The sequence below is a fragment of the Syngnathus acus genome, chromosome 8 (genome assembly GCF_901709675.1).
Source record: "Syngnathus acus chromosome 8, fSynAcu1.2, whole genome shotgun sequence".
Taxonomy (NCBI): Eukaryota; Metazoa; Chordata; class Actinopteri; order Syngnathiformes; family Syngnathidae; genus Syngnathus; species Syngnathus acus.
In genome coordinates, this window is record NC_051093.1 from 9,030,510 (window position 1) to 9,048,411 (window position 17,902).

The 17,902-nt window shown below is 45.3% G+C and overlaps 2 protein-coding genes and 1 long non-coding RNA gene across 5 annotated transcripts; 2 read left to right on the top strand and 1 right to left on the bottom strand.

Moving 5' to 3' along the window:
* Positions 1-686: 686 nt before the first annotated feature.
* On the bottom strand, positions 687-5,466 carry si:dkey-110g7.8 (GTPase IMAP family member 8). Of its 2 annotated transcripts, none has more exons than XM_037255949.1 (6): positions 4,915-5,466; positions 3,608-4,163; positions 3,429-3,526; positions 3,214-3,345; positions 2,555-3,145; positions 687-2,419 (listed from the first exon to the last, which is right to left on the bottom strand). In XM_037255949.1, exons 1-6 carry the CDS (start codon positions 4,943-4,945, stop codon positions 2,346-2,348), a joined length of 1,482 nt encoding a protein of 493 aa, XP_037111844.1. In that variant the 5' UTR covers positions 4,946-5,466; the 3' UTR covers positions 687-2,345. The 2 variants fall into 2 exon arrangements, with proteins under 2 accessions (XP_037111844.1, XP_037111843.1); XM_037255948.1 differs by having other exon boundaries at positions 3,608-4,172; positions 4,915-5,464.
* Positions 5,467-6,181: 715 nt separating this feature from the next.
* On the top strand, positions 6,182-10,342 carry adsl (adenylosuccinate lyase). Its single transcript, XM_037255954.1, has 12 exons — positions 6,182-6,449; positions 7,770-7,973; positions 8,082-8,126; positions 8,245-8,324; positions 8,392-8,563; positions 8,642-8,688; positions 8,949-9,039; positions 9,118-9,187; positions 9,315-9,462; positions 9,581-9,761; positions 9,852-10,028; positions 10,099-10,342. Exons 1-12 carry the CDS (start codon positions 6,306-6,308, stop codon positions 10,183-10,185), a joined length of 1,446 nt encoding a protein of 481 aa, XP_037111849.1. The 5' UTR covers positions 6,182-6,305; the 3' UTR covers positions 10,186-10,342.
* A 311-nt stretch (positions 10,343-10,653) lies between these two features.
* On the top strand, positions 10,654-16,110 carry LOC119125546. Of its 2 annotated transcripts, none has more exons than XR_005098494.1 (3): positions 10,654-10,833; positions 14,791-14,935; positions 15,306-16,110. It is a non-coding gene; the product is annotated as an uncharacterized LOC119125546 (long non-coding RNA). The 2 variants fall into 2 exon arrangements; XR_005098495.1 differs by lacking the exon at positions 10,654-10,833 and adding an exon at positions 13,678-14,746 and having other exon boundaries at positions 14,871-14,935.
* Positions 16,111-17,902: the final 1,792 nt, after the last annotated feature.

The window sequence follows — 17,902 nt, forward strand, 5'->3', positions numbered from 1 at the left end:
GCATCTGCGGGATTAAAAGACTGCATTGGACCCGCCCTAGGCAAGGAGGGAAAAGGCTGATGCTGGTGCTGACCTTGCAAACCTTGAGTAATACAAAGCAAAATGTGTTCATTCAGCTTTTAACTGGTTTTCATCTGTTCTCCTTATCCAGATTTGGAATAATGCCAACTAAGATGGTGTGGAACAGCATACATTGGAAATCTCATCAGTTTGGAATCTGCCTTGATATTGTAAATATGGGATGCTGAGTGAGGTCATCAAAAGATTGTCGCAAACCAGTATAATACCCAAGTTCGTAGAAATAAAAGGGAAAAAAAATTTAAAATACGTATATGAAACATTTTTTTTCTTGAACACAAGATGTCACTACTGAGTCATCAAAGACGAAAAAAGCCGAAGTTCAGGCCTCGTTGCGTTCACATATATTTAAAAAAAAATATATATAAAAACTATTGTTACGTACAGCTCTGTGACGTAATGGAAACCCGGAAATGAAGGCAAGTCGTGGTGGGAATAACTAAAGTTTGGAGCCGACCAAACTGACAAAAAGGTAACACGATTTTTATTTATTTTCAGCATTTCCACTGGCCCTAATCCTCTTCCTTATGTACACATATATATTTGGAGATCATGTTCCTTAAATAAGTACTGCAACACAATACAATGAGCGCCAGACATACACAACAATATATCAGTATCTTTTATTGTATGACAATGAACAAAGTGCCGATGATGTTATCATCACCATTACGACAAACGACACAGCAAGTAACATCACTTTGAGCTACAGTAAAGTGGCGAAACGTAGTGCAAAATGCTTCACTTAAAAAGCAACATTAGAACATACTTTACAATGTAAATATTACGCTGCATATACAATAAAGCCACAGAGGAACGCTCCCCATTCAAACGAACGACTGAAACGTCCACATATCAAATTGTTAAGTCATGCTTGCAAGTGCTGCAGTAGGCTACATAGTTAGGTGAAGCACAGAGTCACTAAAGCAAAAGGTTCTTGTGGTTCTCATTTCTGCTTGCAACTAGAAAAATGACAGGGAAGGGCGTGAAGTCCAACCAGAATATTCCCATTCCCAAGCAGGTTTCAAATGTGGAAAGAAAAAAAAAGTCAGGTTTGCCATCATATCTCAAGGAACTCATTAATCTGCATGCAGTGTTCTAACATGCTTCAGACAGCTGGGTGTATATATATCTTGTATTGTTTGTTTATATATTTTAGCTGTAGAAAAAAGTTCCTTAGTAGCCCTATTTTAGAGCTCCAGTGATTCATGAGGTGAGCTGGTTTCTGTAGCATGCGAAAGCCCTGCAGCTCGATCTCGCTTTGATGCTGAGGCACGTAGAGCCCAGTTGAGCTTGTCAACAAAATACTGGACGGCGGTGGCGTTAGCACAAACGGCCAAGCATAGCCAGACAGCCCAAACCTGGGCGGCTCCCCACGCTACTTTCTTTGTCTCCAGCCCGAGCATGAGAACCATTGCAGACCAGACAATATTTACGACTCAATTTGCTTAATGGACGAAGGCGATCTACGAGCACAAAAGAATCAAAGTCAATTACTGAGACGGAAAGCGTAGAGACTCACTTTCCTCTACTTGCTGCAAACCAGCATTTCTTGATTTGACGTGACCCGTGTCTGCAGCGTTTCAATCAGCATTACCCAGCTATTCTGTGAAAGGGCCAGATTTCACCCGAGAGAGTGAGACCGCCTCAACCCTGACTCGCCGAGCAGAAGCATATCAAATATTAATGAAGTCAGCTTTTTTTTTTAAATGATAATTTTAATATGACTCAGAGTTGTCATAAAACGATGCACTTTCCTGTGCAAAAAGGCGCCGTGGAGGGAGTGAGCAAACATTGACAAGTGCACTTGCTCCCAACAGATTCCTCATCTATCATCATCTGGCACGGGAAGTGTGTTTTGATGCCGATTCAGTGGACTCAAAGAGCAGAAGCCACACAGTTGACGCTCTTCTCCAAAAGAAAGCCGCAGGAACAGAAAAAACATTCCTCCACGTAACAAGCTGGCTTCTCCAGATAGTGTCATTCTGGACAAATCCCCTCGTGATTAAAACGGATTAGACTTCTGATGTGCCGTCACTCAACTCAACTCTTCAACTTTAAATCCTAACAGTGTGTGACCGTAAATATATACTCCTCCCGCAAGAGTGAAAGTGATGCTCATCCATCATGTTTTTTTTCCCCCCTCAACCAGAGCGACTCACCATCAATCCATCCCCCTTATTTCCTAAACCATCTAGAATGGCTCTCTAGATGAGGTACACCGTCGAAAGAACAACAACGAAGCTCCGAGCGTTCGTTCACCTTGATCACTGCAGCTGGCAGCCTCGACAGTCGTCCTCAGGCTCGGTGTTGTCGGATGAGTAAGAGCTCTCCTCGCTCACTGTCAAATGCGACACAATTCAATTAGACAATGTTGATGACAAGGCAACAACGGCACACTGTTAGTCTGATGCAACGCAAGCGTGCCAACACTTTCAAAAGCCAAGAGCCGCATTCCATATATTTGAAGACTTACGCCATTCGGTCTGCACAGGGAGGAAAGCTTTGTCGCCGTTCTCCCTGATCATCTCTTCGATCCTATCCAAGAGATTGGACACGCTCTTGTCCTTGCCAGGGGTCTTACTGTCCAAGACGTGGTAATAGTTCCCACAGTACTCAAGGAGTCTTTGGAGCTCCCGGCCCCCTCTGAGTATGTGCTCCTCGATGGGGGTTCGGCCCAGCCAGTCCCCGCAGCTGAACAGTACCATGGTGTGGAGGCAGGCGCCGTCGCCGAAAAGAGTCTCGATGTGGGCCAGGAGGGTTCTTCTCTTCCGGGCGGTGAGGGAGGAGACCACGGGGAGAACCAGCAGCAGAGTGTGCGGCCCAGGTCGCAGGAGGGCGGCGCCGCGCTGCGACTCCTGACGGATGCGCTTGGGCGTGCGCCGCACGGAGAACCAGTCCCAGCCCGGGGTGTCCACGATGGTCACCCGGCGACCGGACACCAGCGCCTGCCTTCGGAGACAGAGGTCCGTCTCCTGGCCAGACTCGAAGAAGCGACGGCCCAGGATGGCGTTCCCCACGGAGCTCTTTCCGACGCCCTTCCAGCCTAACAACAGCAACCTCAGTTCTGCCGGGACGAGCAAGGAAAAAAGAAGAGGAACAAATATTCAACAATTACAAAAAGTTCCTCCATACCTCTGGGAGGACCTCCAATCATCTGCTCTCTCTGCCTAACATGCTCCTCCATCCTCATCCTCTCCTCCTCCAGAGCTCTTCTCGCCTGCTCCTCCTCCAGCAAAATCAGCTCGTTCACCTCAAAGTACCAACCTGAACAAAAAGCAAGCCGGCATTCATCCAACAGTCGTATATTAAAAAAAAAAAAGCTGCACATATTGCTGAGGTCAGCTAACCTTGATTGTCAGTGATCATTTCCTCCACCTTTTCCATCAGCTCAGGCACCTGTGTGTTGTCCTCTGTGTCTTTCCAGCTGTTATCAAAAGCATGATACCTGCAACCACAAGTTCCTCATAGGTTCTTACTCAACTCCCGATACTTCTTCTGTTTTGTGTGCAGGAGGTCAGTCTCGTACCTGCTTCCACATCTCTCCACCAGCCACTGCAAGGCCTCTCCCGTGTTTGCGATGTGCTCCTCAATGAAGACGCCCTTCTGCAACTTGTCCACTCCAGTGAAAAGCACCATGGAGTATCTCCACGTTCCACCCCCCAGCGCCCCGAGCTGCTCTTCGGCGGCTCTCCTCTCCGTGTCGGTGAAAGGCTGCGTGACGGACACCACCAGCAGGATGGCGTGAGGTCCGGGAGGGCACAGGATGGCCCCCATGCAGGGCCCTTCACTATCCAGGCTGGGCGGAGGTCTTGGCAGGCTCTCCGACTCGGCGCCCGTGTTTCCGTTATCGTCCGCTTCGGCGTCGTCCTCTGCGTCGCTGGGGATGGCCCATGGGGGCGTGTCTACCACCGTGACTCGACGGCCGAAGATCTCCGTCTGACCCACGTTGCTGTGAGTAGTCTCCGTCCCGGCGTCGAAAACTTCTTCTCCCAGGATGTTGTTGGCTGAGGAGGTCTTACCAGATTTTGGACCCCCGAGGATCAGCAGCCGGCGTTCAGGAGGGTGACGACCCCTGACGTCGCCTGCTGAAACTAGGGGACATCAGTAAGAAGTAGCTGAACAATAAAAAATAAAAAGAAATACGCCATGGAGTGGTATTCAAAAGAACCTCACTTCGTAAAGTTCTGTTGTATTTAACACCATTTTAAACTTTAAGAAGTGCTTGTTTATGTGCGATTAATTTTAAGTTAATCATAATTGAAGTACATGCTAGTCAGGAGTTAGAGAGATTTTTTTTTTTAATGCTTGCTTCCAAATAGTTTTCTTTGGCAAAAATCTTGAATCTCCCTCATCTGAGCTCCTTTACAGCTTGAGAACTCTTCTCCTTCAATGACTCTAATTTAGTTCTCAGCATGCTGCCTTTTTTTCTCTTCCATCCCAAAAAGAAATGTGGGTCAGAGAAGAAGCGGAACCCCGAACGCTTTCCAGGAAGCACATCATATACACAAACGTGATCTTTTTTTTTTTCAAAGCAAAAGTTAGGAAGTGTACGCATTGTGATGTCAACACTGAAAATGATATACATTCCAAATGGCTCTGCAGGGCTGATACAAACGGGAAGCATTCATTGATATGGGGAGGGGGGAGCAAAGCGATAGAGAGCCATCCAGCTCCTTGCGTGCTGCTGACACACTCCTTGCGTGCTGCCGAGCACAAGGACTAAAGCAACAGTTTCTCAGGATTGACGCTGTCGAGAATTTCCAACCTAAATCTGATCATGGAATGAAAGGGTCTGAGCTGGAGGTGTGCGACAAAGGATGAAAACACACTTACCAGTGTCAGAGGCAGAGGACACAGCAGCCATCTTGTGTGTAGAACCTCTGGCTTCCTCCTCCTCAGCCCCCCTCCTCCGTCTCCTTCTCGCCTCCACCGTGGATGCCTCTTGTCGCCTCTTTAGAGAGAGCACCGAGCGGCGATGGATCCTAAGCAGGGTGCAGAAAGCTGGCGGCTCAAGTGCTCTTCTTCTCTGACCCTCATTCTACTGCAGCGCTAGCCCTCTGTGGTCTTCCTCCTCTGCCATTCAAACTCCCCCTCCCCACTTTTTTTGGTAATCTTTTTAACCCTTCGCCCCAATCTTTTGCGCCGTTCCTTCTGTTTCTTATCCCACTTCTCTGTTGTGTCAGCACCCTAACCCTCTTTACCTCATTGATCTATCTGAGTGGACAGAGCAACCTCTGTGTACCCGAGGTGTCCATCCTTGCAGCAGCAATTACGGAATGTTTCATCACATTTAAAGCAAAAGAGAACGCTGTTGCTCGGCACCAGCATCAGCAGCATCTGTGGGCAGTGGATGCAGACTGCGGTGAGGAGGACAGATAGAAAGATGGATAGACAGAGCGGGGGAGAGAGAGAGCGAGAGGAAGGGGGCGGGGGCTTTACAAGATATTCAAGAGGCGAGAACACCTTATTTACAGCTGAATGTATCCTGCAGCTGCTGCACCAAGCACAACTGTTTATAGGACGCCCGCAGACACACATGACGTACACCGGATGAATAAATTCAAACGGTCATGTAAAATGCATGCACAGCCACGTTACATAATACACACACACACACACGCGCGCGCGCGAGGGAGCAAACAATTAGCAACACAAAACAGTGTCCCTTGGCGTGCATTATTTCTCATGGATGAATCAGGATGAGAAAGTATTTACAATGAAGAGAACAGATCAAATCCCCAGTAATGTGCTTAAGTAATCATTAACAGGTTAAAACTTTTACTGTGACGTAAGATAGAGTTGACGTACATTGGGGAATTATTTATCCTTGTATTTTGTAAATATGCTATCATGAAACTGCCTAAGGCGTTTTTGTATGTTTTCAGAAAACGAAGAGAAACCCCCCAAAACATTCAACAAATGACTCCATGTGCCGCGATCACCTCGATGACTGATAATCTAACCATGCATAAAGAAAACCATTATTTTTTGCACATTGGTACCTTTCGTTTATCGATTTTAAAAGCGTACATAAGTTTTGAAATTCTCCACAGCACTCTGCCGTATGTGGCTAAAGGTGTCACAAACCACGTGCCGTACGGCGGCATACAGTGTCGTAAAAGCGCCTGCAGCTCGTGCAAAAGGCTCAAGTCGGCTTCTTGGCTCGCGTCTGTCAGTGCCAAAAGGGCAAACATTTGGAGTGGGCACAACCCCAATTGAGAATCATGGCAGGAGCTGACGATTTCATGAAATATCGTTCACCACTGGTTTCAAGATATGCAAGCAAGGAAATGGCTTACAACTTCAGTGATAGGAAGAAGTTCACAACGTGGAGAAAGCTGTGGATCTACTTGGCTAAGGCTGAAAAGGTTTGGCATTTGGTCGTTGTGCAATGACAATTTACCTTTGCTATAAATGCATCTTCTATTTACTAATGTATCGACCTTCACGAAGGGAGATCAAGTTCCTTGCTCTAAAAATAGCCCCCACCGCTAACACACTCCATGCAGTGTCTCTTTTACATTGGATATGTGCATGTCTGTATTCCTTTAAAAAAACAAAAAAGTATTTTCTTGGCCTATACCAGTACGGACACTGCCATATAATTTAATTGATGTTTCACAATAAATCAATCTCACATGATGTTAAAATACATGTGACACACTCGCACGTATTAACCGATTGCTATTCAAACTTGAGTTAAAGTCCCAATGATCGCCATACACACATCTGGGTGTGGTCAAATTTGTCCGCTGCATCCCTGTGTGATTTGGATCCATCGTCTGGGGGAGAGGGGAGCAGCAGCGGAGCCCCATTTCAACCCCTTACACTTGAGTTCCAAGCAGGGAAGAAATGGGTACCATTTTTATAGTCTCCGGTATGACCCGGCCGGGGGTTCAACCCACGACCTCCCAATCTCAGGGCGGACACAAGGCCACTGAGCTGGTAGCTGTAACCATCCAATTATTCATTGTCTAGTCTGCCTGTAATATAATAGTTGAGCCAACTGTTGTTGAAATGATTTCATTCTTGAGTGCACGTTTGCCGCATTAAAAGTACTGTCAAAGCGATTGTAAGCAACTTTAAAATTGAATTGAACGTGATGTTAAGTGGTGGCAGCCCCAAGCTCACATGCATCTCCTCACATGACTCTTCTACTCTCAGTCCATATTTGCACTTTCAGACATTCTTCTTGAGTCAACATAGCTTGGGCTGGCCTCTGTGTGGTTTGTGTGTAAAAATGTGTCGGTAACAGGAGACTGCTCCACTAATGGGGCCTCAGCAGAGCTCAACTTTGTTGACCTATTTGAGATTAATGTCGTTTGCGCGCTCTGTGGGGACCCGGAAACATACTGACCTTTAACAAGCCAGGCCTCGGAAGTAGTCAATTATTTTAAGGTCGGTGCCGAGTTGCCCAGTTACTAATCTATTATATCGTCCTGTCACATGACTGCTGTAATTTAACCCCAAAAAAAAAGACAGAGCTGATAATCAAATCAATAGCAGAGACCTTCTTTCCCCATTTTAACAACCCTGTAATTGGAACCACATTGCCTGCATGCACATAAAATTGAGATTGGCATTCAAAGCCATTTCCTTGATCAGGGATCTGGAATCTAAAAGTCAAATTCATGTTCACATGCAGAACTCCATCCTGCTGATCTCATCTTTACTTCTATCACCTCCAGGCTTTGGGTCTGCCCATCACGGACGAGCAGATTGTGGAGATGGAGAGCCACGCGGAGGACATCGACTTCGTCATGGCGGCCGAGGAGGAGCGTAAACTCAGGCATGATGTGATGGCTCACGTGCACACCTTTGCTCACTGCTGCCCTGCCGCGGCGCCCATCATCCACCTGGGAGCCACCTCATGCTACGTTGGAGACAACACCGTAATGAGAACAAAAATTGCATGCGTATTCCGGGTATCTGGACTTAAGTGTAAACGTGAGCTCTAGCCTGATTTTTTTTTTTTTTTTTTTTTTGCTCTTCCTCCTCAGGATCTAATTATGCTGCGCGATGGCTTCGACATTCTCTTACCTAAGGTGAGGCTCAGCTGTTTTGCCGCAAGTGTGCACATCCATCCATCTAATTAAATCAGCACAATTAGTCATTTGGAAATGATGACTCTCAAATTCACGTGTGTTCTTTTTGTTTTGACAGTTGGCAAGAGTCATTGACAGACTGTCGAACTTTGCAGAGAAGTACTCGGACCTCCCCACACTTGGCTTCACACACTACCAGTAAGTCCGTTTTTTTTTTCTTTTTCACTGCATGTAGTTTTCTCGTCCAAATCTTTGGTGCCCGCAGGCCGGCCCAGTTGACCACAGTCGGAAAGCGGGCGTGCCTGTGGCTGCAGGACTTGACCATGGACATGCGAAACCTGCAGCGAGCCCGCGATGACCTGCGTTTCCGTGGGGTCAAAGGTACCACTGGCACCCAGGCCAGTTTCCTGCAACTCTTTCAGGGAGACCACGACAAGGTAAAAGAATTCTTTGTAAATTCCCGACACATTCGTATTAAAGACATCTGGTCATGTGAGTAATTCATCATCCATTAGGTGGAAGAGCTTGACAGGTTGGTGACAGAGATGGCTGGTTTCAAAAGGTAAATTGGGGATACATATTTGTGCTCCTAGATTGTCTGCCCTCTAGAGGCAAGAGAGTGAAGTGCACCCGAGTGTCTGAATATTTTGGTATATAGTTGGATGTGAATGGCAAAATACTTGCTACACACCTGCATGTGCACTTCCAACACACTGATAGTAATAATTATGACTATAGTAACATAACACAACACAGAAGAAGCAAGCATTTGTGGAGTTGACATGTTGAAGCAGTGAAACATTTTTCACTTGTACTACACAGCGCCTACCTAGTGACTGGACAGACATATAGCCGTAAAGTGGACATCGACTCTCTATCCAGCCTTGCCAGTTTAGGAGCTACTGTTCATAAGGTAATGTACACTCTTAGGGAAATGCCTCCCTCTAGTGGTGAAGATGCGCAATGTGAGATGTGCTATACTTTTCCACAGATTTGTACTGACATCCGCCTACTAGCCAATCTGAAGGAGATTGAGGAGCCTTTTGAGAAAGAACAGATTGGTACAGCCACTCACTCATATGTTTCATGTATCTGGACAAAAAGTCAAGATTTATTTGCAACAGATTCCAATATTATCACCTCTACACTATGACGGCGGCATCCCTTTTCTCTGGCATCCCTGTGCAGGTTCTAGCGCCATGCCGTACAAGAGGAACCCCATGCGTGCTGAGCGTTGCTGTAGCCTTGCCCGTCATTTGTTGGCGCTGATGGCTGACCCACTGCAGACGGCCGCAGTGCAGTGGCTGGAGCGCACGCTGGACGATAGTGCCAACAGGTCAGCCATCTTGAATTATTGAGAATGGGAAACGTGTTACTGTCGCTGACTGATGACGTAATAAACACGCTCCTAAATTCCTTCAATTCATGCAGCCGACTTTCTCTTTCTCCTATAGGAGGATCTCCCTGCCGGAGTCTTTCCTGACTGCTGACATCATCCTCAGCACTCTGCAGAACATCACAGAGGGTCTGGTGGTCTACCCCAAAGTCATCGAAAGACACATCCGCCACGAGCTGCCCTTCATGGCCACCGAAAACATCATCATGGCCATGGTGAAGGCCGGAGGCAACCGACAGGTACGAGCCGAGACTCATCAGCGACGCCTCAAATCGTGCGTCGATCGGCATCGTAGTTACGGAGAAGAATTGTTCTTACCGCCGTCTCAGGACTGCCATGAGAAGATCCGCGTTCTGTCTCAAGAGGCGGCAGCTGTGGTCAAACAGGAGGGCGGGGATAATGACCTGCTGTCTCGAGTGCAGGCTGACCCTTACTTTGCTCCCATTTTGGGACAACTTGATTCCATACTGGACCCCAAGACCTTTATTGGGCGTGCCCCCCAACAGGTAAACCAGAACTTTCATGATGTGATACGGCATGTAAATGACTTCTTTTATTTGCGTTGTACTCCTCCAGGTGTCCAGATTCCTGTCTGAAGAAGTGCGCCCTCTACTGGAACCTTACAACTCCAAAATGGATGTCAAGATTGAACTTGAGCTCTAACACGTCAAGCACATTTGATATCTTGCTGAAGACAACGTGGTAACTTGAAGAAAGATCATGGTTAATTTCTCTGCAATGGTTTTCAATTTCAACCTGCTGGATGACTTTTTAAAGTTAAAATGCCAATAAAGTAAACAAACGAGTAATGTGCCTCCTTGTCGTGTGTCAGATTTATGAAACAAAGCCAAAATATTTTGATGCCTTTTTGCTTTCAAAAGATGCCGAGTTATTATTTATTTGCTTTTTACATATTTTATAGTTTAAGTCCTGGGTGGGAGTGAGAAAAAAAAACCCAAATGATTTCCTCCAAAACTAGTATTTGGACATTTCAACCAACTAAGACACTCGACAAAGGTTGAAGGGAATGTGTTGTCATGGATACCATGTGCCTGTGAAGAGTGCCTCAGCTGCACTTCACCTGCAAATGTCATTATTGGATGTTCAAGTGTGACCTCACAGTTCCGAATGCCATCGTCCATGTCGCTCACTATTTATTGGTCTCCAAATTGCTCACATGTTGCTCACATGTTGAAATTCTATGCGTGTCATGAGAGTTTTTCCATTCCTAATGAAGTCATTTTGTTTCTCTCCCCATTAGGTTCCACTCTTGATCCAGTAAACCGAGGGAGGAGTATCTGATAACATCAGGTTAGCATTTCCTATTTTTTTCTATATATATTTTTGACTTTGAATATACATAGAGTACATGTATGTTAAAAACGTCTGAATGAAATGGATAGAGCAGTAATGCACGTGGTGCACATGGTGGCACTATTTAACTATTAGTCGCAAGTGGTTTTCTCCTATTAACCCTTGAAATGTAATACATTTCAATTAATCTATATAAATAGCATAATATATCTGCACTAGTATTAGAAGCAGTAAGAAAAAAAGTAACTGAGCCATTTTATACTCCAAACAAAGCCCTTTAATTCTTCTGATATATTTTCTGGAATATGAAATAATGCCATGATTAGTGCATGGTCAAAGAATAGCAGGAAATGTCTGCCCTTGGTCTTCCTCCCCCTCCATCTGTCAGCTGGCTAGACAATAGATGAAGGGGAACAGCAGAGGAAAAATGTTTCCTTCTAACGTAATGAGAACGACTACCTACATTATCTACATCATACAAATACAGGCCCGATTGGTAATTGATTTTCCCAGAGGTTTTCTTCAAATAATACAACAATAAGATACTGTAGATAAATTCTATACTTACCGACCAGTAGGGGCGCTGCGGAGTACTTCCACTGAAGACCATATTTAGTAGGGGAGAAAAGCGAGGTCCCACAGCTATAACTTAATCAAGCTCTCTGTTTATATTGACACTGCAACCAAATGATATTTGTATACTTCTTTTATTGTTGCATTTTTTAAAATTCACTCGGGGCTTCCACAGAGGCCCAACTTAAAAAGAGAATACTTGGCCCCCAGTGTACGTAGTACTCTTTCCTGACAGCATTCTTTCACATACTCCGTGCTGTGTGATAACTCGGGGGGGGGGGCACAGCCTTGAATTCTCTGGGAATTTCTCAAGAGCCTTCTATTGCCCGTATTCTGCCTACTAGCTTGTTCACCGCATCAGATTTAACTTTTCATACAGTCCTATTATTCAAAAGCAACCAGATTTGTTTCAAGATGTTTCCATCTTGGTGAGAGGCTGTTAAAATGACAAAATGTTCTTAAATTACTCAGGAATTCAGAGGGAGTCCGCTGTTGCTCAAACACCCCCCCAACCCTGCTGTTTTCATTATTAAGAATAAAAGGCCTCCGATAAAGTAAAGAAAACTCATAAAATCCTCTTGGAGGCCCTTGATGTATGTAAATGTCAGCAAAAGGTCTGGCTCCTTCATTGTAATGGCGGAGAACATGTTTTATGTGACGCCCGCCTTGTTGCTTTTGACTTGGATTCAGAAAGGAGCTCCTTCTATGCTCCTCTAATCTCTCCTCGCACCTGCTCGGGCTCAGAAACGTAAGCAACGTTCCTATCAAGCCATGGAGAACTTGCTTCCATGTCCACTTTTTCAGACCAATCCGTTACGCTGCTACCTGTCATGTCTTATCATCACACCGCCAAATCCTGCACATTCCACCTGGAAATCTGCAAGAAAGCTGCCTCTGCCAAATTTTGGAGGCTTAGAGAGGATGACGAGGTCAGAGTTTGGGAGCAATGGCGGAGGAGGGGGGGCCCACTTACAGAATAGAGACTGGATTGTCCACAAGTGAAGGCATTAGTTTGGAAAGGCAGATAGAGAGGCCTATAGAAGCAGCTGACATATGAAGCAAGGCCGGCCGGAGTGATGATGGACTGAGCAAGAGCAGGATGAAGAGTGGGCACCGGCAGCCGTGATGTCACCCGACGGCGGCGGTGGCGGCGGCCTTGAGAAAGATGCCCTTTTGCTGAAAAATGCCAAGCGCACCACATTCCAGCTCGCCACACAAAGGCCCACCCTCGTCTGGAGCGCTCAGGCTCAATCAGACAAGGGATAATTATATAATTAGGCGCAGACAGGGACCCTCAGATATTATGTTATGTTATCAGACAATGAAACGAGTCTGGCCTTTTTGAGGCAGGCGCACACGTGTGGGGCTCCCTCTGTGGCTTACAGATGACTAACGGCTATAAATTGACCTTTTAGCCTTTGGTGATAAAAGCTTGTATTGTTGTAGCGTGCGTGTGTGCATGAGAAGGTGGGGGCTTTTGGTACTCCGATGACCAGGCAGTAAGAAATAAATGGGCTCTCTCGCAAAGGTTCCTTTATGTAATGTAAGAAAATGGAGGACTCGGGGCAGAACACCTGGAAAGGAAATGCCGGACTGAAAATGGATGGATTGATATTGTGATGACGTCGTCGAGTCTCTTATGAAGTCGTGCTGATTATTTTCACAATTTTATGGGCATATACACTACCATGCAAAAGTTTTGGGTCACTTAGAAATGTCATTAAAATAAAATCTCTATTTTTCAATGAGGATTTATTATTAAAATAATTAAAAAAAAATTACATTTCAAAATAAAATGTTTCAAATTATTTAAAAAATCCTATTTTTCAATGTGCATAACATAAACTAATCAGCCATACATTCCATACCTATTTTAGCTGCAAACGTCTGCTTTTGAAAGCAATATCTACATAGGCGCATAAAGGCCCATTTCAAGCAACCGTCCCTCCACTGGTCCATTGTGTTTGCTAATTGTGTTTGAAGGCTAATGGATGATTAGAAGGAAAAAAACCCCTTGTGCAATTATGTGAGTTTTCATGGAAAACACTACATTGTCTGGGTGACCCCAAACCTTTGAACAATAGTGTAGGTAGGATGACCAAACAGTCTGAGCAGGCAGGATTGAAGTTCCCACACGAGAATGGAGAGCCAGTGACCCTCCCGCATTGGCCAGCACCCAACTTGCATCGTGCCCTCGGCTTTGGGTGTGTGTCCATCGCAGAATAGACCATTGTTGATCACGTAAAAAAGGAGAGCCAGGGCTAGAGGAGGTGGTGAGAGACTGGAGCTGAGCCCCTGGACAATAAAGTCTGCTTTCGCCTCTCACTACAAAGTCATCATCTCTCCAACTATTTTTTTTTGTTTGTTTATTCTTCTTGTTGCAGCCTGCAGGCGATCTCTTATCCAAATACAAAACAAAGAGTCTCGTTGCAGATTAGCCACAAATCTCCAGCTACCAAATTATATTTGGATATTAGATGTGCTTTGAGATGGTGAGAAATGTCTGCCCAAATAAGAATAGCTGCCACTACCAATGATTGCCGTTTATAATCATGCTGTTTTTAGAGACTGGTGACATGTTCTCAAGTGGAGCTGCCCCTCCCCTCCGCTCGACTCGACCCCCCTAGAGGTTTGGATTGCTTGGAGCCTTTTCAGAAAGAGCAAATAGTTGGCCCAGCTGAGCTTTACTAGCATGGAACATCATTGAAAATAAACTAAAGCTGCTTTTTGAAGTCATGCCATCTTTTTAAATGGGTGCCAAATGCTATTATCTTTCTCTGGAAATGTTCAGAAAGCAAATGAATCCCAAAATGGATGCTGCCAAAGATTTGATAAGATACCTCTGCCTCACGGACTTTGTTTGGAAAGTTGCGTCCTACTTGCTCAGACAGTGATGTCATCGTTTCAGTCAAAATGGAACGATTCCTCTCTACCTGATCCACGGGCCACTTGACGTCAAAGAAGTCCCCTTCCCTCCCCCAAGCTGTCCTGCATTTCCATATTTCATTGGTATTTCCGCATGTCTCCCACAGACGCAAAATAAAGGCCATCAGAGTAACGGTTATAATGTGGAACAATAATAACTGGGGGGAACTGAACGAGAGGCTGGAGAGGCTTGTTGACCTTTCCGAGCTAAACTGGTCCCGGCTTGTGTCTGTGCACTGCTGAGCCCATTGTCTTCTCAGACCTTATCATTGTGTTGCAGTTTCCTCTCCCCGCTGGGTGTGCGTGTTGCGAGGGCTTGAAGTGTCCTGTCCTCCTGCTCGACGTTATGAAGATGAATTGAAACCCAATTGCGAGATACCAAGCTTCATGAAGTACGGCTCATTTCGGACAGGTGCGATTCTCGGTTTACGGGAAATTTTTCATTTCTTTTTATAGGCACATCTGCTCCGGTCTCCTATAACCGGCGTAGGCGAAAGGCGTCCTGTGATGTCACCGTCAGCTTTTGTTCTTCCCAGACAATACGCCCACACCGCTGGGATTCCCCTGCCCCGGCAACAGGGGGAGCTCTTGTGTTCCGATGGTATGCGCACCGTGACTCATCGCCTCCTTTTCTCCCACGCATCACACGCACATTGAAAGTGTCTTCCTGTCTACCCAAGCGACACACAGATACAATGCATCAGTAAAGTATAGGAACAATGAGGACATGAGCTTCATGTAGGGTGGACCGTTGTCCCGGGCAACTGATATGGCAACACGGCTCGTCTGACCTTGGCACCGTAACGCATGCTCCTTATTGAATCAATGGCCGTATTGATGCTCATGGAGAGAGTGAGACAACACAGGGAAATGAGAAGGGCAGAGAACAACTGTGTGTGTGTGTGTGTAATGCTGAGTGTGCAAGCTGTATTTACACACATTTTGGAGGATGCTTTATTTTGTTCACTAAGGCAGGTACTTGATGCTGACATCCTGACAGTGGGTGAGGAGGATAAACGTTGCTTTTCCGTACGACAACTTGGATCCGCTGCTGATCTGCTGATGTAGGAACGGATGAGGGAATGGCCACAACAAACTACCTTTGGTCATCAAAGCTATCCTACTATTGTTCCTCCATGCACAGGAAGAAAGCTTTGTTGTGTTATTGTTGGATGAGGGAGAATGACTTAGTGTGTGTGTATTTGTGAAATATGCATAACGTGTTATGTAGATTGTAGTATGCGTGGTGACGGGAAGCCTCGGATTTCTGTACCTGAGTCAGAGCGGAAGAGAAGCTTGCCGTGCAGGAAAACACCTGGGAGCTGAGCGAGAACAAACAAACCCAGAGGAGGGAAGAGGAAGAAGAAGCAGGCAGGATGGGGAGGGAGGGAGGCAGGGAGGGGAGAGAAGTAAGGGAGAGCAGCTGCTGTTCAAGCCTTCGCCAGAGTCCAGGAAAAAGGCCGAGGAAGAGAAAGTTCCGGTTTATACGTCAGTGCGAGCATCGTTGCGAGTGATTTGAGTGGATTTGAACCACATCTGCTGCATCACTAATGGATATTCATTGCTACGAATATTGTCATTTATTTATGGGCCTTTTATGGGTTTTTACATCAGCCCTTTAGGCAATAGATATTTGAATGCTAACGGTGGCGCAACACATGGAGACGGATTATAGTGGGGCTTTTTTTGCCATCTTTGCTTAGTTGCTTATGTGTAATGTCCACATCAAAAGATAAAAGGCCTCATTCTCTGATATGAATAAAATGTCATTACTCGGCACAATTGATTTGGTTTAGAGCAACAATGATGCTATTGTTGGCGAGAAGTAACACCCAAAAACATTTTTGCAAGACAACCCTGTCAACTATTTGACGGCGACCCCTCCCAAGGAAAGTCGCTCTGGCTCCGTTGTCCAGACGTCATATCCTTGACACGGTTCCCCACTCAGCTGCCATGCGGCCTTCCCACTCTGTCTGAGCGCATGGCATTGTTTTCGGACACAATTTTCATTGTATGCGCTGTAGGAGGGGGAAATCGGTGCCACAGTAGACGCCAAGCAGGCTCGCACTCGGCGACCTTCATCAGAAGTGGCATCTTTATTGCCTGCAACCCCCCCCCCCATTCTCACTCACCCCAATTGTGCCCTCTGGGAGGTAAAAGTTGGATTTCCCCGTTTCCACCCTCGCATCTCTTTCACAAGCAACACCTTTCTCTTACCTTCTGCTCTTGTTTCTTCTCCTCCCACGACTAAACCATTAGATCATTTAATTGTGTAAATAGTTCAAGCGAATTTACCCTACTATACATACAAAAAATGACTTTTAATGACATTTTAATACAAAAAAAGACCATGTAAGTTGTTTTTTTTTGTTAAAAAAATGACCAAGTATAGTGAGACCTTTTTTTTTAATGACAATGCATAGTCAGGCTTTTTTTTTTCTTCTTGAAGAATATATCTTCTTTCTCTCTGCTTTGTATAATGCCGCTAGAGTAGCTTCTCGCTCTTGTGTTTAATAAGCAGATCAAACTATTCAAGGTATTTTGGGATACAGTTTGTTTCTGTGTCACAGCAGAACTGTTTGGACAAGTCTGATCACTTTGATTACGTGCTCCTCAACTTGGAATAAATCCACTGAAACTCGAGATGTTGAAAGTTTATTTGTGACTTTGCATTTCCAGGTTAAAGGTGCGTATTTATACACAAGCGTGTTTGTGCAGAGCTCAGGGAAATGCAGGTGTGTACGTTGCCTCTGCTTAGAAAAGCCTTCCAAGAATTCTGCAAGGAGGACTTTGACATCTTGTAATTTATGACACGAGGAGGCGTTTCAACTTTGAGCTCACAGCTGCACAGCCCAGCGCCAAAGAAAAAGCTCAAGGCAATCCCATTAATTACTTCTGAAGTAGCATTTTATGCTCATCATCATCTTAAATCTCATTTGGGACACAAAATGAGAAAAGGTGATACATGTCCTGCTGTCAGGATCAACAGGCTGCAATGGACGCAGAGAGAGCACATAAAATACATCATATCAAAAATCAACCCTGATCTTAAGCTCCCAAGTGGGCAAGGAAAAACTCAAAAAAACCCGACTAAAAGAAAGAAATAGTCGTATTATTTTATTTCACCGTATTTATATATTTATTATAAATGTATTATTTATTTATATAAATGTAATATTTATTCATATAAAGGCCGGTCCGCAGAAATATTTCTGACACGTAACCGGTCCATGGTGTAAAAAAGGTTGGGGACCAGATCCATTTGCCATAAAACCATATATATTCCATTCAATGGGAGTGAAGGTTTCATAGTGTAGTGGTTAGTCCTCTGGTCTTTCACCCCAGTGAAATGGGTTCAAATCCCAGTGAGACCTAAAATATTTTATCTTAGAAAAATTTGCAACACAGTTGCTCGTGTGCTGCCCCATATAACCATTGTAACTATTTGCTTGTGAGCTGCTCCATAAAACCATGTATATTCCATGAAACACAAGCGAGGGTTCCATAGTGTAGTGGTTAGTGCTCTGGATTCTCACCCTAGCAACCCGGGTTCAAATCCCTGTGAGAC

What these genes read in the sequence shown, in the direction of transcription:
- si:dkey-110g7.8 (XM_037255948.1), bottom strand. Translation starts at nt 4,945, where the DNA reads ATGGCTGCTGTGTCCTCTGCCTCTGACACTG. An exon ending in GTCCTCTGCCTCTGACACTG is followed by an intron (nt 4,173 to 4,914) that starts GTAAGTGTGTTT and finishes GATGTCCCCTAG; the next exon opens with TTTCAGCAGGCGACGTCAGG. An exon ending in GTGGAGAGATGTGGAAGCAG is followed by an intron (nt 3,527 to 3,607) that starts GTACGAGACTGA and finishes TTGTGGTTGCAG; the next exon opens with GTATCATGCTTTTGATAACA.
- adsl (XM_037255954.1), top strand. Translation starts at nt 6,306, where the DNA reads ATGGCAGGAGCTGACGATTTCATGAAATATCGTTCACCACTGGTTTCA. An exon ending in TAGGAGCTACTGTTCATAAG is followed by an intron (nt 9,040 to 9,117) that starts GTAATGTACACT and finishes ACTTTTCCACAG; the next exon opens with ATTTGTACTGACATCCGCCT. An exon ending in TTGGGCGTGCCCCCCAACAG is followed by an intron (nt 10,029 to 10,098) that starts GTAAACCAGAAC and finishes GTACTCCTCCAG; the next exon opens with GTGTCCAGATTCCTGTCTGA.